At 37.2% G+C, this 24,464-nt stretch overlaps 1 protein-coding gene across 4 annotated transcripts in view; it reads left to right on the top strand.

The window, feature by feature from the left end:
- Nucleotides 1-24,464, top strand: part of SPATA6 (spermatogenesis associated 6) — a 147,448-nt gene that overhangs the window by 45,017 nt on the left and 77,967 nt on the right. For all 4 annotated transcript variants that reach the window (XM_042951549.1, XM_042951546.1, XM_042951548.1 and 1 more), the window contains exons 4-7: nucleotides 4,756-4,797; nucleotides 5,829-5,953; nucleotides 15,975-16,055; nucleotides 20,571-20,864. In XM_042951549.1, coding sequence (XP_042807483.1) covers nucleotides 4,756-4,797; nucleotides 5,829-5,953; nucleotides 15,975-16,055; nucleotides 20,571-20,864 — 542 coding nt within the window. The remainder of the gene's footprint in view (nucleotides 1-4,755; nucleotides 4,798-5,828; nucleotides 5,954-15,974; nucleotides 16,056-20,570; nucleotides 20,865-24,464) is intronic.

Here is a 24,464-nt window from a genome sequence, read left to right as displayed (position 1 = left end):
TTTCTTCTTTAATTTCCTGGTTAACATGTTCATTGTTTAATAAGATGTTCTTTAACCACCATGTATTTGAGGGCTTTCCAATTTTTTTCTTGTGGTAGATTTCAAGTTTCATAGTATTGTGATCTGAAAATATGCATGGTACGATCTCAATCTTTTTGTACTTGTTGAGGGCTGATTTCTGACCCAGAATGTGATCTATTCTGGAGAATGTTCCATGGGCACTAGAAAATAATATGTATTCTACTTCTTTAGGATGGAATGTTCTTAATTTTTTTAAGTTTATTTATTTATTTTGAGACAGAGAGAGAGAGAGAGAGAGAGAGAGAATATGAATGGGGGAGGGGTAGAGATGGTGAGAGAGAATCCCTGCTCAGAGCCTACTAGGCTCCATGCTGTCAGTACCGAGCCTGATACAGTTCTTGATACCATGAACTATGAGATCATGGCCTGAGCTGAAATCAAGAGTCAGATGGTTAACTGACTGAGCCACCCACATGCCCCTAGGATGGAATGTTCCAAATATATGTTAAGTCTGTCTGGTCCAGTGTGCCATTCAAAGACATCGTTTCCTTGTTGGTTTTCTGCTAGGGGGAATATATATGTATGTATACACACACACACACACACACACACACACACACACACCCATACACACATATATATGGATCTTGTGTTTTTATCCATCCTGTTACCCTAGGTCTTTTGATTTAGAACTTTTACATTCAGAGTGATTATGGAAAGGTATGAATTTAGTACCATTGTGTTACCTATAGAATTGGTGTTTCTGGTGGCATTCTCTGGTCTTCTCTTTTTTTTTTAATGTTTATTTATTTTTGAGACAGAGAGAGATAGAGCATGAACCGGGGAAGTCAGAGAGAGAGGGAGACACAGAATCTGAAGCAGGCTCCAGGCTCTGAGCTGTCAACACAGAGCTCGACGTGGGGCTTGAACTCACGGACCATGATATCATGACCTGAGCCGAAGTAGGACGCTTAACTGACTGAGCCACCCAGGTGCCCCTGGTCTTTTCTTGTCTTTGTTGCTTTTGGTCTTTTTCCTCCACTCAAAGAGTCCCCCTTAAAATTTCTTGCTGCGTTGGTTTAGTGGTCACAAACCTCTTTAGTTTTTGTTTGTCTGGGAAAGTCTTTATCTCTCCTTCTATTCTGAATGACAGCCTTGCTGGATAAAGATTTTTGGCTGCATATTTTTCCAATTCAGCATGTTGAATATATCCTGCCACTCCTTTCTGGCCTGCCAAATTTCTGTGGATAGATCTGCTGTGAACCTGATTTTTCTTCCCTTGTAGGTTAGGGACTTTTTTCCCTTGCTCCTTTTGGGATTCTTTCCTGGTCTGTGTATTTTGTGAATTTGACTGTATGCCTTGGCAATGGTCTGCTTTTGTGGAATTTAATGGGAGTTCTCTGTGCTTTTTGGATTTTGATGTCTGTGTCTTTCCTCAGATTAGGGAAATCTTCAGCTATAATTTTTATGAATAAACCTTCTGCCGCCTTTTCTCTCTCTTCATGTTCTGGGATTCCTTCTGTATGAATTTTGTCACATTTTACTAAGTTGCTGATTTCCCTGAGTATACCTTTGTGATCCATTACTTTTCTTTCCCTCTTTTCATCTTCATTATTTTCCATAATTTTACCTTCTGTATTACTCTGCTCCTCTGCTTTGTCCATCCTCATTTTTATGGCCTTCATTTGGGTTTGCATCTTGGTTTTACCATTTTTTATTTTAGTCTGACTAGATTTTAGTTCTTTTATCTCTGCAGAAAGGGATTGTCTGGTGTCTTGTATGCTTTTTTCAAGCTCAGCTAGTATCCTCATAATCATTGTTTTACTTGTTTATTATTTATTTATTTATTTCTCATAATCATTGTTTTAAATTCTAGTTCAGACATCTTACTTATATCTGTACTGATTAAATCCTGGCTGTGAGTTCTACTTCCTGTTCTTTCTTTTGGAGTGAATTTTTCTGTCTCATCATTTTGTCCGGAAAAGAATAGAAGAAAGAAAAAAAAAAAACCAAGACAAAAAAACAAAAACAAAAACCAAAAAACTAGATCCATGGTGTGTTTTGTTCTGCTTGTTAAAAGAATCTAGATCTAGGGGTGCCTGGGTGGCTCAATTGGTTAAGTGTCTGACTTCAGGTCACGATCTCGCAGTCCATGGGTTAGGTTTGAGCGCCGCATCAGGCTCTGTGATGACCGCTCAGAGCCTGGAGCCTGCTTCGAATTTTGTGTCTCCCTCTCTCTTTGCCCTTCTCCCTCTCGCGCTCTGTCTCTCTCTCTCAAAAATAAATAAACATTTAAAAAAAAGAATCTAGATCCAAAAGTATAAGTAATATAAAATAGAATAGAATAGAGAAAATAGATAACAGAAAAAAGAACTTGAGAAAAACTAAGAAGATACTTGAGAAAATAAATAATAATAAAAAGGGATGAAAGTAAAAAGGAAGTTAGATCCCGTTTCCCCTAGAGCTGAAGCTTTGCAGCATTCTATGATCAGTAGACTTGGTGTTGAGTTGTTTGTGCTGGTCTTCTGGGGGACCGACCTTCTGCGCTAATTTTCAGGCTGACTTGTTTCAGTGAAAATGGGCCGGGACTGGGTGAAAAGGAGGAGGTTGTGCTTTGTGTACGTGGCTCCATCCTCCACTAGGTGGCGCTGTTTTGCTCCCTGAAGGCTTTCAGTTCAGATGGACAGGATGCACAGCTCCCTAGCCCTGGAGCTCAAAGTTCACACCTCCCACTCTTCAACAAACCCTCACAGAAGAGTAGTCACCCCTCTTGTGTACCTGGTTTTCGTGAGAACCATGCGTTCACCCTGCCTGATCTGAGCTTTTTTATCTCAGGCACACGACTAAGTTTCAAAACTACACAAATTTTAGGGAATCCTGCACAGGGACCCGTGCTGTTCCCCTGGGGGAGCATCTTGCTGTGCTTTTGCCCTTTGCCAGCCAGTGTGAGGAAAGCAGTCACAGACCCCGCAGTGGTTCAGAGTTTATGTCAAAACAGAGTAGAAAGCCAGCACCCTGCCTTAGCTCACTGCCCTCAGCCCGAGTCCCCACTCCTATGCTTGGGAACAGTGCAGCAGGTTGGCCTGACCCGTCTTTCTTGTGACCCAGCGGATCCTCAGACCATGCTGTCACTCCTGGGATTCTGCCCTGGTTTGCCACCTGAGCACCTTTAATCCAGGCACATCCTGCATGGTGGTGGACTTCTAAAAGTTCAGATTTTGTACTCTGCTGCTTATAATACTTTGCAGTAGCCTCTGTAAGCAGGCTCCCTCACAGCCTCTGTACCCACAGCTATGTCTCCCCCAAGTAAACTCTCTCCTTCCAGAAGGTGGTCATTTTTCTACCTGTAGATTTGTACTTTCTGTTCTCTCAGACCTCTGATTGATTTCTTGGGTGTTCAGAGTTATTCGATAACTTGCTTTATTTGAGGGACGAGACAAGCTGAAGGTCTCCCTGCTCCTCCACCACCCGAACTCCTTTCTCCACAAGCTTGTTTATAGAAGCCTTTTTTTATAACTGTCAAAACTTGGAAGCAACCAAGATGCCCCCCTAGTAGATGAATGGATAAATAAAGGGTGGTATATCCAGACAATGAATATTATTCAACACTTAAAAGAAATGAGCTATCAGGGCACCTGGGTAGCTCAGTTGGTTAAGTGTCCCATTCTTGATTTCGGCTCAGGTCATGATCTCACAGTGTGTGAGTTTGAGCCCTGCATTGGACTCTGTGCTGAGATCACGGAACCTGCTTGGGATTGTCTCCTTCTCTCGCTGTGCCACCTCCCCCACCCCGACCAAAAAAATAAATAAGTAAACATTTAAGAAAAAGAAATGAGCTATCAAGCCATCAATAACATGAAGGACCCTGAAATGTGTGTTACTGAGTGAAAGAAGCCAATGGGAAAAACCTGAACGCTATATGATTCTAACTACATGACATTCTGGAAAAGGCAAAACTGGAGACAATGAAAAGATCAGTGGTTGCTTGTGGGGGCAAATTGAAGTGGAACAGAGAGATGAATAGGCAAGAGCACAGAGGAAAATCAGGGAAGTGAAAATACTATGGGTGATACTATAACGATGGAATATGTCATTATACATTTGTCCAAACCCACAGAGTATACATCACCAAGACTGAACCCTAAGGTAAACTATGGACTTTGTGTGATTATGATGGAACTATGGGGGTTTATCCTTGGTAAAAAACAAAAACAAAAACAAAAACAAAAACGTGCCATTCCTGTGAGTGAGGTTGATAGTAGGGAGGCTGTGCATGTGTGGGGACAGAGACATATGGGAAATCTCTGTACTTCCCTCTCTAGTTTTGTTGTAAACCTAAAACTGCTCTAAAAAAATAAAAAAAAAAATCAGAAAAACTCCAGAGAGGTTGAAGGGTTAATCTCCACTATAGAATAGTAAAGCCCTAAGAGACATGGCAGCCAAAATATATATATACATATACATATACATATATATATATATATATATATATATATATATATACACACACACACATACATATATATACACATATGTATACATATACATATGTATATGTATACATATGTATACATACATATGTGTATATATATATTTTCACCCACAGTATACTAAGATACAAACGTATATGTAGTCTACCTGGCAATTACTTTGACTTTTAGAGACTTGTGATTAGAGTAACTAATTTTTGTTTATTATTAATTTGTCTAAGGAAATTTTTCTTTAAACTTTCAGATGATACTGCATTGTTTGAGTTGATTCAACTAGTTCCACCAGGTACTGTATTATATTTTGATAAGGTAATTGATGTGCAAACCCATTTAAAAGAATGCTTCTTAAAAATACCATCTTTTCCCCTCCTTCTCAAATTAAGAACAATGTTGAGTTTCTAGTATTGGTCCATAAATGTAAAATGTCAATAGATGAAAATAATATATTCAGAAAGATTGACATAAATAGTATTTGAACATATTGTTCTAAGATTGAATAAATAGTAATAATGGAAAATGGAAAATTACATGCTATCATTCTAGCATATTTTGGGACATTCATAAAAACGACTTCTGAGTTTTTGTGATTTTTCCCAAACTCTATTTTTTTTGTTGATAAAGTAATTATCCTTTTTTTGTGTGTTGACTGTTACTAGGAATGGAGGGGAATAAAACCTTAACTGTTTAGTAAATATTACAAATCTCTGGGATAGGTAGAATTAAAATAAAGACTGGCTTGATTTTTGTTATTTACCTCTCTAATTATAGGAAAAATCTACCTTAAATAATTATTTTATGTGAAAAATGGAGAACTATATGTTATTGAAAATTAGTAATCTTAAAGATTTTGAATATTACATATATACATAATTCAGGTAACCATAAATTCTAGAGAATGTCTACATTTTTTCCCAACATGTAACGTAATGTCTTATAGTGTCAGGTAGAAAGGAATGGAAGGTAGAAAAAATTTGTGGAGATAGTAATTAAGTTTCAGGTTTGTATAAATGTCATACCAACTTGATAGGTTTACAAGGACTTTTTTTCTCTAGAAACATGTAGGTACTCATAAAATTTACATGAACATCTCCCTTCTATAAAGGGAAAGGAGAATGTCATTATGTACTACATTTCTGAATAAGGAATCCATTTAACATAACTTGCTTTAAATTTTCCTTTCATAGGAAAACAAACAAACATGACATGAAGCAGATATTTCAGTAAAGCATCAGGCCCTATATATTTTTGTACCTGATGATTTTGCTTCTGAATAGAATATTTTGTTATAGTTTGAGTCATAGTATATCTTTTTTGTAGTGGGTGAAACACTGTCTACATATGATGAAAATACACGAGATTTCATGTTCCCGGGTCCAAACCAAATTTCTGGACACCATGATTCAAACCGCCAGGTTACCATGAGGAGGATTTCTGGCCTTCGAGTAAGTGCTTACTATTTTTGGAATCAATTTGTGATATGGGATCACTGTTAAAAGCACCATATAGCCTTTAATACCTGAAATGTGAAGAACTGATTTAAAGTTTAATGTGGTTCAAAACATATTTTTAATGAAATTATGATGTTATTTTAAACATAAATCTGAATGAAAATGATATAACAGAACCCATGCATCTTTCATCTAGAATTAACAAGTGTTATTTTGCCTTGTATTATTCAGATTTCTCTTTTTTCCTTCTGCCACCTGCGTCCTGCCTCCCCACATTCCCTCTCTTTTCTCTTTTCTTTATTATTCCCTCAGAAGGATGACCAATAAACATTTGAAAAGGTGCTGAATCTCATCAGCATATGGGGAAATCCAAATGAAAAAAACCGTATGATTTCATTTTTGTAGCCATAAGATTGGTAAAATTTAATAAAATCTGACCATATCAGAAGTGTGAAAACTACCACAGTTCAGAATTATCTAATAAAGGCAAAGATTCTCATAGCCTGTTGCCTTCTAGGTGTGTACCTGGGGGATGTATTCTGTCTGGTATACTAAGAGTTTTTCTAGGGGTGTTCACTGATAGCATGGTTCATAATAGTGAAAAATTGCAATAATTTAAATGTTCATTAGTAGGAGTTTGGATAGATTGTTGTATGTCCATGTCATGGAAATATATATTCATATAACTAAATGTGAAAACTACAATGTGATAGCCAATTCTTCCATCCTTTCCTCCAACTCTGTTCAACTTTTGTTGGGTGATTTACACATATTTTTATCCCTGAAAATGTCTTCCACTTAGAGAAGCTGAGAGAAGACCCTGCTATTTCAAAGAAGAAAAAAGCAAAAGATGTATAGGTTCAAATAATTTGGGCAAACATTTTTTTACTAATTTTATAAAATGTTTAAGTTGTTTGAGTAAGGGAAATGGGGTGATATATGAGCCAATATGGTGAATTAAATAGTTTTCCCTGTAGGTCTAGATTTATGATATGCTCTGTCCTTGGAAATAGCAACTTCAGCTTGCTAGAAGTGTAAAAGTTGACTAGTAAATCTATGAAAATATACTTCCTTTGAGATATTTTCAGTGTCAGTTAGCTACCTTCTATTATAAAAACCTTCAAAGAGTGTTTCAGCAAATGTATGGAAGCCTGCAATGAAAAAAAAAAAATCTGATTTTAACATTATGGTGTTTTGAGGGCACCTGGGTGGCTCAGTTGGTTAAACATCTGACTTCAGCTCAGGTCATTATCTCATGGTTGGTGAGTTCAAGCCCTATGTCAGGCTCTGTGCTGACAGCATGCAGTCTGGAGCCTGCCTCAGATTCTGTCTGCCCCTCCCCTATGCATGCTCTGTCTTTCTCTCTCTCAAAGGTAAATAAACATTTAAAAAAAATTATGGTGTTTTGAAAGAAATTTAAAAGGCTATATTATACCAAATTGACAATATAAACATAAAAGTATGGACCATTAATAGGTATCTTCTTCATTTACTTTGGGTTACTTTTACATACATTCAGATGTTGGATTACTAAGACAAAAAATACATACATATATATATATATATATATATATATATATATATATATACACACACACATATACACACACACACACACACACACACACACATACATATAATTACTTCTGGTAATGGTGGTGTGAAGAGGTTGACTGTTCCTCTCTCCATACAAAATAAGTATAAAACTGGACAAAATTGTCATAAACACCAGTTTTAGGACACTGAAAACTGGCAATTAAGACAAATTAAGCCTGTTTAAGGTTATAAGCAAGTGTTGAATCACTGTATTGTACACCTGAAACTAATATTACACTGTATGTTAACTAACTGGAATTTAAAAAAAAAAAGACAGATTAAGTGTTTATACTTAAATAATGGCTAAAGATTTGGATAAAAATGGCAGGAACATGTGGCCTTCTTGCCTGAGACAGCTTCCATACCCTACTTGGCCAGTGAGAAATTGTAGCTTCACCAGTCCTGGGGTTGGGCAGAAAAATCAACAGCTCTGCTGCCAGAGGGGTCGGAATCAGGTTTGGGCAGTAAGACTGTGATATTGTAATTTTTAAAAAATATTTATTTATTTTTAATTTACATCCAAGTCAGTTAGCATATAGTGCAATAATGTTTTCAGGAGTAGATTCCAGTGATTCCTCCCTATGTATAACACCCAGTGCTCTTCCCAATAAGTGTCCTCCATAATGCCCCTTACCCATTTAGCACATTGCCCCTCCAAACCCCTCCAGTAACCCTCTGTTTGTTCTCCATATTTAAGAGTCTCTTATGTTTTGTCCCTCTCCTTGCTTTTATATTATTTTTGCTTCCCTTCCCTTATGTTCATCTGTTTTGTATTTTAAATTCCTCATATGAATGAAGTCATATGATATTTGTCTTTCTCTGACTTATTTCGCTTAGCATAATACCCTCTAGTTCCATCCACATAGTTGCAAATGGCAAGATTTCATTCTTTTTGATTGCTGAGTAATACTCCATTGTATATATACATACCACATCTTCTTTTTTTTTTTTTTTTTTATAACACATCTTCTTTATCCATTCATCTGTCAATGGACATTTGGGCTCTTTCCATATTTTGGCTATTGTCAATAACGCTGCTATAAACATTGGGGTGCATGTGCCCCTTCAAAACAGCACACCTGTATCCCTTGGATAAATACCTAGTAGTGCAGTCTCTGGGTCATAGGGTAGTTCTATTTTTAACTTTTTGAGGAACCTTTCCAGAGTGGCTGCACTAGTTTGCATTCCCACTGGCAGTGCAAAAGAGATCCTCTTTTTCCGCATCCTCGCCAGCATCTGTTGTTGCCTGAGTTGTTAATTTTAGCCATTCTAACTGGTATGAGGTGATACCTCATTGTGGTTTTAATTTGTATTTCCCTGACGATGAGTGATGTTGAGTATTTTTTCATGTGTCGGTTGGCCATCTGGATGTCTTCTTTGGAAAAGTGTCTATTCTTGTCTTTTGCCCATTTCTTCACTGGATTATTTATTTTTGGGGTGTTGAGTTTGATACGTTCTTTATAGATATTGGATACTAACCCTTTATCTGAAATGTCATTTGCAAATATCTTCTCCCATTCTGTTGGTTGCCTTTTAGTTTTGTGGTTGTTTCCTTCACTGTCCAGATGATGGTCCCAATAGTTCATTTTTTGTTTTTGTTTCCCTTGCTTCTGGAGACATGTCAAGTAAGAAGTTTCTATGGACGAGGTCAGAGAGGTTGTTAACCTACTTTCTCCTCTAGAATTTTGATGGCTTCCTGTCTTACATTTAGGTCTTTCATCTATTTTGAGTTTATTTTTGTATGGTGTAAGAAAGTGGTCCAGGTTCATTTTTCTGCATGTTGCTGTACAGTTTTCGCAACACCACTTGCTAAAGAGACTGTCTTTATTCCATTGGATATTCTTTCCTGTTTTGTGAAAGATTAGTTGGCCATACATTTGTGGGTCCATTTCTGGGTTCTCTATTCTGTTTCATTGATCTAAGAAATATATATTTGGTTGTATCCTTTTTCTGGCACAGAACTTCCAAAACCCTTGGAATTTTTTAAGTGGTAGGAGCAATAAAGGTGTTTTACTTGTTTTGTTATGTTAATGAGGTAACTTTTGAAAGGCCCCTAGATAGCCTAAGGATGAGGGTTAATTGCCAGGGAGAACAAACATGTGGTTAGAGGGTTGGAACTTTCAGCACCCTGACCTGTGGGGAGGGTATATGAGGCTGGAGATTGCATTAAAACACCGATGGCCAGTAATTAATCAATTGTGGATATAGTACTGAAGCCTCCACAAAAACCCATAGGGGTTTGGTTTAGAGAGCTCTTAGGTGAACTTCTGAGGCAGGTGCTGCGAGAGTTGTGTGCCTAGAGAGGGCATGGGAGCTCCATGTCCCTTCCCACCTACCTTGCTCTATGAATCTCTTCCATCTGGATGTTCAGCTGTATCCTTTATCATATTCATTTATAATAAATTGGTAAACAGTAAACTATTTTCCTGGGTTTTGTGAGCCTCTCTAGCCAATTAATTGAACCAGGGGAGAAGGGCATGGAGACTTCCAAATTATAGCTGATTGGTCAGAAACACAGGTGACAACCTAGAGTTGGGATGACATCTGAAGTGAGGTGGGTACAGTCTCTTAGGACTGATCATTAACCTGTGGGATCTGATACTATCCCCATGTAGTGTTAGAACTGAGTTAAATTATAGGACCCCTATCTGGTGTCACAGAGAATTGCTTGCTAATGTTGGAAAACCCACACATGGGAATTGGTGTCAGAATCCTAAGGGCAAACAGTGTGTCTTCACCAACTAAATGTGGATTTGGATGCAAATGGATGAAGAAACCACATAGTTTTGATAGGCTGAAGGCTGTTCCAGTTAGATTGAGCAGCCATCTGCCAGAAGGTTCACAGAAGTAAGGGAGCAATTTCACAGAGAAGTAAGGGAGGGCTGAGGTCAGCTCTCCGCTCATTCCTGGCTGACTGTGAAACTATGCATATGCAACGAGAGACAGTGCGAGCCCAGCAAAAAGTGAAACTCGGTAGAAACTACAGATCTGGCTGTGTCTTTGAATGTATTCCCCAAGCCACACACGGATAATCAACAGAGTGGAACACTTACAGGTTCATAGGATGACCACTAAGCTATGTATATACAGGTGAGACCCCTAGAATGAATGGAAGAATCAAAATATACATGGTATGTGTATAAACTGAACAGCAAAATGGCAGATATAAATCTAGTCGTATCCAGTGTTTTTAAGTGGATGGATAAAACACTCCAATCAGTAGTTTGTTGTCCTGGCAGACAACAGTGTACCCTTCCTCAGAATTCTTATGACATCTGTCTGAGTCTTAGGCTGTCTTCCTGAACCCATTGCTGTGGCAAGAATTCAATCACATCTGAGATTAAATCCTGGCACTCTCACAGACTACCTGACTAAATTTGAGCAAAGCACTATAATATTAAGATATCATAAGGCTGTTGGGTGGATTAATGAAACCTTGTAAATGGTTATAGCAATACCTGGCACAGAGAACACTCAATAAATGTTAGTGATATGATGATGGCTGTGGAGATCATGACAGTGGTGATGATGATGATAGTCTCCTTTAGACTGTGAACTCCATAGAAACAGGATCTGTGGCTTTCTCTTCTTTAAATTTAACTATTCACACAGTACTTTGCATGGAGTAGGTACTCAAATGCCTCTTGATTGAATTGAATGAATGAATTACATCTTATAGACATCATAGAGGAACTGACATTTGAGATGGAGTGATGATTAATTTTATGCATCAACTTGGTTAGGTTATGGTGCCCAGTTGTTTCGTCAAACTCTAGTCTAGATGTTACTGTGAAAGTATTTTGTAGATGTAATTAATGTTTACAAACAGTTGACTTTAAGTATAGGAGATTACCATTGACAATGTAGGTGGATCTCATCCAATTAGTTGAAGGCCTGAAGAGCAAAACCTAAGGTTTCCCAAACAATAAGGGATTCTGCCTCAAAACTATAATGTAGAGATACAACCTAAATTTTACCCGGCTAGCTTGCATACAGATTTCACACACAAGACTGTGATATCAACTTTTGTCTGAGTTGCTAGCCTCTGGATTGCCCTCTGGATTTTGGACTTGCAACTCTCATAATTGCATGAGCCAATTCCTTAAATCTTGCGTCCTCTCTCTCTCTCTTTCTCTTCCTCCCTCTCCTATTAGTTCTGTTTTCCCAGAGAACCCCAGCTGATACACAATGGTTTTGAATGCTCAGTGAAAATAATGGCTAAAACACTGAGTATTTACTATGTGACCAGCAATATATGGGGAAGGGTAAAGTGATAAGTTGCAATCCAGGCTATGGTAGTTATAAAATACGTCCACAAATGATTTGATACTTCTCTCTTCCAAAGGTGGAGCTAATTCTACAGACTATACTTAGTGACTCTAACAGATAAAATGTGGTGAAGTGACAGTATTGGACCTTGGAGACCAGGTCTTTAAATGCATTGTGGCTTTCTTCTTGCACTCACCCTTGTATCGCTTACTTTGGGCTAAGCCAACTGCTATGTGTGAAGATACTCAAGCAACTGTACAGAGAGGGCAGAAGCTAGGAAGGCTTTGCTAGAATGTTTGTAAAAGCTTGAAAGGTCTTGAAGAAACTGTCAGATGCGTGTTTGCAGAAAGTAAGGTAAATGTTATTGGAGTTAGGATTAAAAGGAATCTTTATTGGGGCATCTGGGTGGCTCAGTTGGCTAAGCATCTGACTTTGGCTCAGGTCATTATCTCACCGTTCTTGAGTTTGAGCCCCGCATCAGGCTCTGTGCTGAAAGCTTGGAGCCTGGAGCCTGCTTCAGATTCTGTGTCTCACTCTCTCTCTCTGCCCCTGCCCTGCTCATGCTCTCTCACTCAAAAATAAATAAACATTAAAAAAATTAAAAATAAATAATAAATAAAAAGAGGAATCTTTGTGATGTAATGGCAGAAAGTTTAGCCATATAGTCATCTGCAGTAATGTAGAGAAATATTTAAGGAAATGAGTGGTCTAAGACTTTCAGATAGATTGTTAGAGGGTCTGTTTGGTTTTCTCTTGCTGCTTTATAGCAAAGTATGAGAGGAGAGAGATAAGCAAAAGGAAAGGCTGTTTAGCAAAAAGGAGTTGGAACTTACTGTTTCTGAAGATTCCCCACTTTTCCCAATGGCAGATAATGCTAAAATTAAGGGTTGACTTCTGAGCAAAAATCATTCCAGGCACTTTTGGGAAATTGTGGTCTGATGGTGAAACCTAGGGTGTGACTATATAATCCTTCATTAAAATCTCAGAAAGATCCAAGATGATGTCTTAGAAAATAATTTAATCAAGTATCAGGTTTTTTTGAAGATGCGTAAGGGCAGTCTCAGCAGAAGCCCAGTGGAGAGAAGCGTGCAGCTTTGGTCTAATGGAGTGAACTGCAGTAAGATTCATAGGAGAACCACACATGTTTTTAAAGAGCATTATATTGGGGTGCCTGGGTGGCTCAGTCGGTTAAGCGTCCGACTTTGGCTCAGGTCATGATCTCGCGGTCCGTGGGTTTGAGGCCCGCGTCGGGCTCTTTGCTGACAGCTCAGAGCCTGGAGCCTGTTTCAGATTCTGTGTCTCCCTCTTTCTCTGACCCTCCCCTGTTCATGCTCTCTTTCTCTCTCTCTGTCTCAAAAATAAATAAATATTAAAAAAATTTAAAAAAAAAATAAAGAGCATTATATTGTTGGAAATACCGCCAGCTTGGTCTGAAATGCAGAGAGACGTCACAAAATGAAAACTGGACCCCCAGAATTCTGTTGACAGGACTCACACTCAGAACACTGTGCAGCTCTAACACATGGTCTACCTCTCATTGAGAAGGAATGATAATTTAGAGGATGGAAGCAAGAGCCCAGAGGAGCCCAGAGAATAGTTATTTCTGATCAGGAACAGGGCTAAACTTCTAATCAAGGAACTTCTAACATTTTCCTGGCTGGATTTTAGAATTTCAATGGACCAGTGATTCCTGTTTGCCTCTTGTTTTCTCCTTTTGTGAATAAGAATATCTGTAGTGATTATCCTATGCCTGCTGCACGTGTGTATTTTGGGTATGTGTGGGGCAGACATCTTGTCTCTTTGGTTCACAAGTCTTCCAACTGTGAGGGACTGTATTGTCAGAACTGCTCTTAAAGAACCACATCTGTGGAGGTTGAATAAGGACTTGACTTAGATGCCAACATCCTGGATTTCAAGCTGAGGTTGTAAAAGGATGAGACTTTGCTTTGCTTTGCTTTCTTTCTTTCCTTTTTCATTTTTTCTTTTTTCTTTGTAGGGCATGAGTTTAGTTTACACATGAAAGGAGTCTAAATAACTTGTGGTCAGAGGGTAGACTGGTGGTTTTAAAATACGTCCACAATGGGGCACCTGGGTGGCATCTGACTTCGGTTCAGGTCATGATCTCATGGTTTGTGGGTTTGAGCCCCGCGTCAGGCTCTGTGCTGATAGCTCAGAGCCTGGATCCTGCTTCAGATTCTGTGTCTCCCTCCCTCTGTGTCCCTCCCCTGCTCACACTCTGTCTCTCTCTCTCTCAAAAATAAATAAAAACATTAAAAATGAAATAAGGGGCGCCTGGGTGGCTCAGTTGGTTAAGTGTCTGACTTTGGCTCAGGTCGTGATCTCACCATTTGTGAGTTTGAGCCCTGTGTCGTGCTCCATGCTGATAGCTGAGAGCCTGGAGCCTGCTTCTGACTCTGTGTCTCCTCTCTCTGCCCCTTCCCCGCTCGCTCTGTCTCTCTCTCTCTCTCTCTCTCAAAAATAAACAAACATTTAAAAATTTTTTAAAAAATGAAATAAAATATGTCCACAAATGTTTGATATTCCTCTGCTGAAAAGGAAGTCTAACTCCTTTGTCCTTGAATGTGGGCTGTACTTCAGGGCTGTAATGAATACAATGAGATAGATGTGACAGTGTTAGACTTAGGTGAGTAAGTCATAATAACGATTGTGGCTTTCTCCTTGCTTTGCTTTGGGAGAACTTAGCTGCCTTGTCCTGAAGACACTCAGGATGTTTATGTGTTGAGGAGCTGAGTCCTCTTGCTAAAAACTAGAAAAGAACTGAGGCCTCCAGCCAACAGCCATGTGAATGAGCCTTCTTAGGAAGCAGACCTCTTGCCCCCGGTAAACCTTCAGATAACGGCAGCCCAAACATCTTGACTGCAATCTCATGAGAGATTTTGAGCCAAGAACCACCCAGTTCAGCTTCTGCCAGATTCCTGACCCATAGAAAGTATGTGAAATAATAAGCACGTACATTCGTTATAAACTACTAAGTAATCTGCTGTATAGCAATAGATAACTAATAAATAGGCATGGTGGGCATCATTAATAAAAGTGGATTGCAGAAAATCATTTGGTTAATTATCAGGCAACTCATATTTACCTTTTCTGTAATGTGTGATGTTTGAAATTCTCAAGTTAGTAGGTCAAAGGCTGGGTTTGTAGAGGACGAATATCTGACTTCTACATTAGAATGAAGTTGCACTGGGCATACACAATATCTTTTCATGTTTTGGTGAATGTGTGATTTGTGTGCTTCCAAATATTTTGGCAGGTGCTTTGTGACTGTTCCTTTGAATTTTACCATTTGTCTCCACTTATTTCAAAACAGCGTTAAAGCTGATGTTTGAAATGTTGCAAGCAATAGAAGCCAGATTCATTCATAGATCTGAATGTAACTCATACATTAAGGGAAGAAATGTTGGCGGAATTGGTAGAGACTTATCTCTCTTCTGTTTCAAGAACTGCATATCTACAAGGTGTAATTTTTTTTAACATGAGGAGAGTGTCCAACGTATTTTTTTAAGTTTATTTATTTTGAAAAAGAGAGAGAGAGAGAGCACAAGCAGGAGGAGGAGGAGGGAGGGGCAGAGAGATAGAGGAGAGGGAGAATCCCAAGCATTGCAAGCTAATAGCGCAGAGCCCCAGTGCGGGGCTGGATCTCATGAACAATGAGGTCACGACCTGAACCGAAATCAAGAGTCAGATGCTTAACCAACTAACCCACCTAAGTGCCACCAAAGTACTTCTTGATTGTGTAGTTAAGTAAGTTAATTTGTAAAAGTAAAAAGAGCTCAAATCCATTAAGTGTTTTTATATATTTCTGACTTTAGTATTATTGTATCATAGTTTAAAAATCTTAGAATAATTTGACAGGGAAATACTGGAAAATGGAAAAAGCATTATGTTTTACATAAAGGTAATATAATCACTTGTAAGGGAATCATCAGCAATGAAACTGTTACTTGCTAACATTTAGCATCACTGTGTTGTCTTTACTTTTAGTAGGAAGGTCAAACTAACAAATGAAGCGGCTAAGTCTTGATAAGTGTTTGTTACTTCAGGTCATGGTTTTATCACTAATAGTTCTATTTTTTCAGAAATTGAAATAATTAATAATACCTTTTATTATTATTATTTTTTTACTCAGGGAATTGCTCCAAAGCTGGAATTTTCTACGACCTCAGTGATAACTGAATGTCTGATAAGCTCGAGGAAGTGCCGCACTCAGGTTCAAATCTTTTATTTATTTATTTATTTATTTATTTATTTATAAAATTTTTTTTTAAACGTTTATTCATTTCTTTTGAGAGACAGAGAGAGACAAAGTGTGAGCAGGGGAGGGCCAGAGAGAGAGAGAGAGACACAGAATACAAAGCAGGCTCTGGGCTCCGCCAAGCTGTCAGCACAGAGCCTGACGCGGGGCTCGAACTCACAAACCGTGAGATCATGACCTGAGCCGAAGTCGGACACTTAACCCACTGAGTCACCCAGGCGCCCTTCAAATCATTTATTTAAATTATTTAATGGTTTAACTTATTTGTTGAGATAGTTATGGGCATTTGGAGAGAATTATGCTTTTATTTTGACCATAGCTCATTTCATTTTTTTGGGTCAATCTGGAGTGTAAGCAAAACAATTATCAAAGGTATTTAGCAGTTCATTTGCATCTTAAATGTGAGAGTGAAGAGTTTGGTACACATGATAGGCGGTGCCACGATGCAATTATTATTTGTAATGCCATGGGCCTTTTTTTTTTTTTTTAATGCAAAGAAATCAGTCTGCCAGAAAGATGTTGAGATCAAGAAGCCTTACAGAGAGCTAGATGGGAGGCTTCTATAAATCTTATAGGAGTTACAGATGATGCAAAAAGTTCAGAGGATTCTTTTTAGCAAATGTGACCGGAGGTTTTCATGCGGGCATATTGGTGTTTAGTAAGTATGGTTTCCTGAGTCTCTCCCATTCCTTAAATGATTCTTGCTCAGTTTGGTGGCCACACTGATGGTATCAGACTAAGGGAAGCTTGGACACTTCAACCTAAGTACCTTGTATATTTGTAAAAACTGCCTTTAGTCAACTAAGTTATATGGACCTGGTATTTCATTCCAGTCTAACTTTTCAGTGAGTCCCCGAGATCATCTTACTGCCTTGTCCACAAATTATCTAATAATGTCTAGGCATCACTCATATGCAGTTGCATTATGATTAGGTAACAATGAACAGCCTGTGATGGATGAGGAGCCAGGAGCATATAAAGCCCTGAGGATCCAAACGAGGCAGGACTGGACCCATGGTGGCAAGAGCGGAGTGTTAATTTACTGTACTCTCAGTTTTAGAGTAAATTTGCTAAGGATGATAACTGTGACGTAAGCTAAGAAGGTAAAGCATGGTTTATATGAAATTATTAAGGGGATCATTCTTACGTTGTTTGACAAGATACATAGTATGGCTATAGTTATTTGTCTTTGAAATGCAAGCTGAAATGCAGCTAGTAGAGATCTAACAACCTCTGCTTGCCAGATGCAGAGACGTTACTGACTTGTTTTGAGATATGTACTGTGCATTTTTGTAAATTGTTAAAAATGTTTTACCCGGACTCAGACAAATTTTTTCTCTCCTCATCGGGGTCTGCCCTTCTGGTGGGTGGGTAGAAAAGTATGAAGTAGAGCATATGCTCAGAAAGGTACACACGTTCTAAGTGCACAGCTTGGTGAAGAGTCCTTTCTAAATGTAAAATTATCCCCCCATTAGGACTTTCATCAGACTTAGGAATTAACGTTTTCCTCCGTGAAGTTTTTTAACTTGCCATTTTTTAACTTGCTATTTTTTTAACTTGCTATTTCAGTGTTTGTCATTTGTTATTTATTGAACAGATATAATAGGATAGGCTTCAGTGTCAGACATTGTTTAAGAAAATATGCCTCAGAATCAGATCTGGGTTCAAGTTCCTCATTAGGCTGCCTTAAATATTAAATTAGAGAATATATGCAGTGTGTCTGGCACATAACATATAACTAATTAATTTGGTGACTGCTACTGAAGTTTTTTTTAAAGATAATTGGGAGGGAAGACAATAGATAAAATACAAGATAGAAAACATTGTCTGGTAGGCACAACAGAGTCTATACTTACACATTAAAATTTTGAATGTTATCAGCCAGAATTTTAATCTTACTTGCCCTTATTTGAAAATGTGATAAATCTACTTTTAAAAAACTGAATATTGGTTAAAGTTAAAATTTTAATGGCTGTAAAGCAGCATTTTCAGGTTCAAACATAAGAATAAGACAAACCATTTTGGTTTTTAAGAGAGAATGAGTGAAAGAAACTATAAAATTATTTAAGTTTACAAATACTTGTAATGATCTCTATTCCTTTTGGCACATTATTTTCAAATTGATGTTTTGTCACCAGTTGAATGGATTGAAAAAATTAAGCATATTATTGTGAATTTCTGAAATAAAACTAGTTTTCTACTTACACTTTTTACTTACTAAAGGTAGACTTTATTATGAATTAGTTAAATGTCAGTAGTAGTTTTATTAATATGTGTGTTAGTCTGCTATATCAGGTAGGTTTTGCTGTGTAAAAAGCAACGCTAACTTGGTGGCTTAAAATAAAATGTTTCTCACAGTTCTGTGTATTGGTTGAGTGGTTCTTTTGGTTTGAACTGGCAAGGCTGGGGCTGACTGATCTAGGATAGCTTCACTCTGTCTGGCAGTTGGCTGAGTTTCTGGTCTGGGAAGGACTTCATATTCCTGGTAATTAGCTTGATTTTCGCCGGAATGGTGGCCACAATACTTTCGTCTTCTAGTAGCCTAATTTTGGCTCATTCACATGGAGGCAGGATGGTTGTCAAAAAGGAGTAAAAGACTTTAGCACTTTTCAAGACTCTCCTTATGTCACATGCTATTACCCTGTTGGTCAGAGGGACCCACTGTGTTAACAGCATATAACAACCACTATTTTCAGCTCTACTGGGAAGGAACAGGATGCATTAAGGTTTGGATAGAGTTAGACAGCAAGTATCTGTACTAGATATATCTTAGTTTATAACTTCCTCTGCTAGTATTCAACATTCGAAAACTGTAACCAAGAAAGATGAGGCTAGTTATTTTAGATTTGGTATAATCAAAGCAACTTTATAGCACTGTTGAAAGAGATGATTATGGTTCATCTGTGTCTGGAGGTAAGAGATATTAAAAATGTGTGAAGATTTGAAGAAAAGAGTCCAGGGAGTGAGGAGGTGATGAGGGCAAGTAGCAGATTCAGCGAGAATAAAAGAAGTACCACGAGGAAAAGTAGTTTTGGTCAGCAAGGGATTTCAGAGTTTGGAATGCAGTGGATCTGCACAATGATGAAATCTAAGATGAGGTGAGTAAAAGTAATTAAAGCTGAGAAACAGAGTCTGAGTCCAAGGTCTTGGAAATCTTCACTACTTGAACATTTTACTAAACCTCAAAGGTCCTTGCCTGTGCTAACATTCCTGCTTCTGTGCATCAGTGTGATGTCATAGAGATGGATGAAATGTGATAAGGTGGAAAAATTCTGAATGACTTGTTGAAGTCATTGAACAAGGTGGGAGAAGGTGGGAGCATGTTAATAGCTGCAGAAGGAAGATGAAGAAATAATCGGATGGTGCTGGTTTGTATGAAACCCATGGGCTTATTTTTCCAACTGGAAAAATACATTTTTTTCCTGTTTACTTTTTAAAAATATTTGACTCTTCCCTTCTATGTCACATTTGTATTTTATTAGAATAAATACCCTTAATGAGCAGGGAAGGGAGGGGTTGAGAAAGTAGAGAGGGAGGTAGGATTGATAGTTTTTTAAAATGATTAAAGTTAGAAATACAAAGATTCTCTCACTGTCCATTTTCTCTAATATTGGAAATCTTATAATTCTAGATGATGAGTCAAGAGGTCTTATGTTATTTACTAGTAATCCAAATTTTAAGGCACTTATAAGGCAGGGACTAAATGAAACGTTATCCTAATAACACAAAAAAAGTTTGGAAATATAACATTTGTTTTTAAAAACTTAGACTGCTAACCAATTTTACTAGCAGAATACTAGTCATTAACATTTATATGTGTCTTTCATGTCTTCTTACATTTATAAAAATATGGAATCAGAATTAAGATGGAATGACTATTGGTCATTAAATTGTAAAGTTTTGGTTTGAAAGAGATCTTAAAATACTAATCATCTTGTATAATCCAAACAATACATTTCATGAAAACATGTATAAAGCTCTTTTTCAGATGTTTACATTATATGTATGTATATAATCATAGCAGTATAAGTGAAACTTATTTTATGTTTTCTCCATAAAGATGTCATAAGCAACTAATTAGCCATGCGTATTTGTAACATTACTAAAGAGAGTCCTCTTAAACTATATAGTCAGTTACTTGGATACTTTTAATTATAAATGATAAACCAATGTTTACATTCATTTTTTAATATACTGAAAACTAATTTTTCTGACCTTGTTTCTTAGATTTTTCAAATGATTAAATATTGGACTTGTTAGACTTAATACCATATACTTTATTAACTACTAGACAAAGAGTTATCTAGGATAGATAGGAAAGACTAATCTAGTTGGCTTTGATAGATTTTATGTGCTTTAAATTAATTTAAAAATTTTTTTCCTACCTGTAGTTTATATATAGATAGATATATCTACATATATTTCTACATATGTCTTCTGCCTAAGTTAACTTTTATTTTGTATGTTTAGGATAAATTTATTTACCATACGGCTCCAGTTGAAAAATCACACGGCAGACTGCAAAGCAGAACATCAAGATCACAGAAGAAAAAATCCAAGTCACCTGAGAGAAATAAATATTGCATGAATGCAAAAAACTACGAACAGCCTACAATTTCTTCAAAATCACACTCTCCATCTCCCTACACAAAAAGACGCATGTGTGAGCTATCTGAAGACACCAGGCGGCGGCTGGCCCATTTAAATCTGGGACCCTATGAATTCAAAAAAGAAACAGATAAACCTCCATTTGTGATTAGACATGTATGTGTTCTCTTAAACATTTCCATTGGAAACTGATCTAATCTATTCTTTCACTAAAATATTATTCTTGAAACTTCTTTCACTTCTACCTTCTATTAATAATTTTTTTTTCCTGAACTGTTAGCCTAGCAATCTAAAATGGAAAATTAGCTTAGAGTAAAAGAACATTCTTTTGTCAGTCTTTAAACCTGACAGAGATCAAGTTCCATTATGAATGCCATGTTAAGTCTTTTAAGTACCCATTTCCTTTCTTCTTATACACTGGACAGTGTAATAACTCTACAAATTGAACTTAGATATAATTGACATTAGGACTAAAATGGCAGAGGAGGGTGTTAAAAGAGGACCAACTTTCCTTTATGAAAAAAGAAGACTCCCTTTTTCTAGCCTTTTTGAAAATTATAATGGCAAGTAAGTTCCCTTTGATATTATGTCCCTTGGATAAACCTTATATAATGGATCTTTGAAGCAAATCATTATTTGATGAGGATGGGAAGGCCTTTGAAAGTGAAGAGAGTTAACTTAGGGTTGTATAGTTCTAATCTTTCCACACAGAAGCCATTTGATATGGTTTAAACTTAGAACTTGTGTTCATGTGATAGTTAAGTAGACTTTGGCTAATTTTAAGAGTCTGTAATATTTCAGAATATGTAATAAAGGACCTTCTTAGAATTCTCATAGTTTCTTGAATTTTTGCAAAGAATTTTTATCTTAAGAGTGTTTCTTTAACAAAGACCTACAAATTAATAAAAATTACTCATAAATATATCTAATAATAGTAATGAACATTAAGGTTTAAGTGCCTGTAGAAGCAAAATGCCTTTTGGGATTATATATAAAGTTATCTCTTTTCTTTAAAAATGTTTATTTATTAATTTTTGAGAGAGGGAGAGAAAGAGCACGAACAGGGAAGGGGCAGAGAGGGAGAGTGAGGGGGAGGAGAGGGAGAATCCCACGCAGTCTCTGCGCTGTCAGCACAAGAGTCTGATACAGGGCTCGGACTCAAGAATCGTGAAGTCATGACCTGAGCCAAAATCAAGAGTTGGATGCTTAACTGTCTGAGCCACCTCAGTGTGCCTAAAGTTATTTCTGACTTTAATTCATTTTTTTAAAATTCTAATATGTAAATATAAATGTAAACATGTAAATATGCTCCTTTGATGGTCTAATGGGTTTTTTAAAAGTACACCACCTGAAAGGTTAGTTTTTTTGTGTGGCATCTAAAAAAAAATTAAGTGAATTACATTTAAGCAACATTTCATTCCATTTTTATATTTTGACTATGAATCCTTTATTCTTTTAAACTAATGTAACAGATTAAAAAAATTTTTTTTAATGTTTATATTTATTTTTGAGACAGAGACAGAGCATGAGCAGGGTAGGGACAGAGAGAGAGAGGGAGACACAGAATCCTAAGCAGGCTCCAGGCTCTGAGCTGTCAGCACAGAGCCTGATGCGGGGCTCGAACCCACGAACCGTGAGATTATGACCTGAGCCGAAGTCGGACGCTCAACCAACTGAGCTACCCAGGCGCCCCAATGTAACAGATTTTTTTAATTTTACAATGGTTACTTATAAATGCAAATATTTTATTGAGATGATTGTGATTACACTTGTCTTATTTCTATAGAATTTGTTTATAGGTTCTGGTCACATTTTTTGTTATTTTTTGAACAATATCCCGATAAGATTTATTTGCTTGTTTGATGGCAGTTTAGAAAACCTTTAATTTTATGACTGCTTACAGTTGTAAATTATTTTGAAAAGGATATATTAAATTCTAATCTGAAGGAGGGGCGCCTGGGTGGCTCAGTCGGTGAAGTGGCCGACTTCGGCTCAGGTCACAATCTCGCTGTCCGTGAGTTTGAGCCCTGTGTTGGGCTCTGTGCTGACTGCTCAGAGCCTGGAACCTATTTCAGATTCTGTGTCTCCCTCTCTCTCTGACCCTCCCCCATTCATGCTCTGTCTCTCTCTGTCTCAAAAATAAATAAACGTTAAAAAAAATTAAAAAAAAATTCTAATCTGAGGGAATAGTAGCATTTTAATTAAAATGCCTATGTACAAAGATAACCAGTAATATTTATTGGAAGTTAGCCACAAAACAAAATTGTTTAGGGAAATAACTGCTCTTAAAATGCTTATTAAATTATTGTTTTTCACATCAGTGTTCAAAATGGAATAATCCTAATCCTGCTTGGTATAAACTTTAATGTTTTTATTTAAGAGATTTCCCTTGCAGCTTTTCAATAGACAGGAAAAAAAAATGCATGCTTCTACGCCTACAGTTAGAAAATTGCTTACATTATTATATAGGAAACTGGAGTTTTCCAATTGTGTTTGCATAGAGATGTCTCTTTTCCCCCATAACCATTTATGATTTTAAAAGCACTTAACAGGGGTGCCAGGGTGGCTCAGTCAGTTAAGCGTCTGACTTCAGTTCACGTCATGATCTTACAGTTCATGGATTCGAGTCCCACGTGCTGACAGCTCAGAGCCTGGAGCCTGCTTCGGATTCTGTGTCTCCCTCTCTCTCTGCCCCTCCCCTGCTCACACTCTGTCTCTGTCTCTCTCTCTCAAAGATAAATAAAACATTAAAATAAATAAATAAAAGCATTTAACAAATTGATAACATTTTAATTTCATACATGCACATGTAAAAAGTTAATACTTTTAGGAAAGACATTCTAGTTTTACATACATTGTGTGAAAAATAGTCATAAAGAGTAAGGGGCAGTTTCAAGAAAGCAACTAACACGCTCCCAAACTAACTTGGCACAACCATTCCAGAAAAGTTAAATGGAATTATTTTCTTTTTCATTTATACAGAATAGGATTTTTTTTTTCTGTTGTGGTCAAATACTTGTAACATAAAATTTACCATTTCAACCATTTTAAAGTATATAATTCAGTGGCATTAAATGCATTCATATTGTGCAACTGTCACTACTATCTAGTTCCAGAACTTTTTCATCATCCCAAACAGAAACCCTGTACTCATTAAGTATTCACTCACCATTTCTCCCTTTCCTCAGCCCCTGGCAGCCATTAATCTACTTTCTATCAGGAAGTGGATTTTCCTCTTCTGTCATTTCACCTAAGTGGAATCCTACAAAGTGTAGACTTTTCTGTCTGGCTTTTTCCATTTAGCACAGTGTTTTCTTTCATTCATGGTATAGCATGTATCAGTACTTGATCCTTTTTTGGTCGACTAATATTTCATCGTATGGACATATACCGCATTTTGTTTATCCGGTCATCTGTTGATGGATGGGCTTTTTTCACCTTTGGGTTATGTGCGTAGTGCTTCTATGCATGTTAATACACAAGTTTCAATTTGAGTACTTGTTTTAGTGCCTATTGTTTTAATACCTAGGAGTGGAATTGCTGGGTCACATGGTATGTGCTATGCATGTTTCTAACTTGTTGAGAAATTGTCAAACTGTTTTCCACAGTGGCAGTCCCATTTTACATTGTTCCCAGCAGTGTTTCAGGCTTTACTTTATCCACCTTCTCACTAACACTTATTATTTTGTTTTGTTTTCTTTTTATTATAGATATCCTAGGGGGTGTGGAGTGGTCTCTCATTGTGGGTTTTTTTTT

This window comes from Panthera leo, chromosome C1 (assembly GCF_018350215.1).
Source record: "Panthera leo isolate Ple1 chromosome C1, P.leo_Ple1_pat1.1, whole genome shotgun sequence".
Classification (NCBI taxonomy): Eukaryota; Metazoa; Chordata; class Mammalia; order Carnivora; family Felidae; genus Panthera; species Panthera leo.
This window is presented reverse-complemented; position numbering and strand designations above follow the sequence as displayed.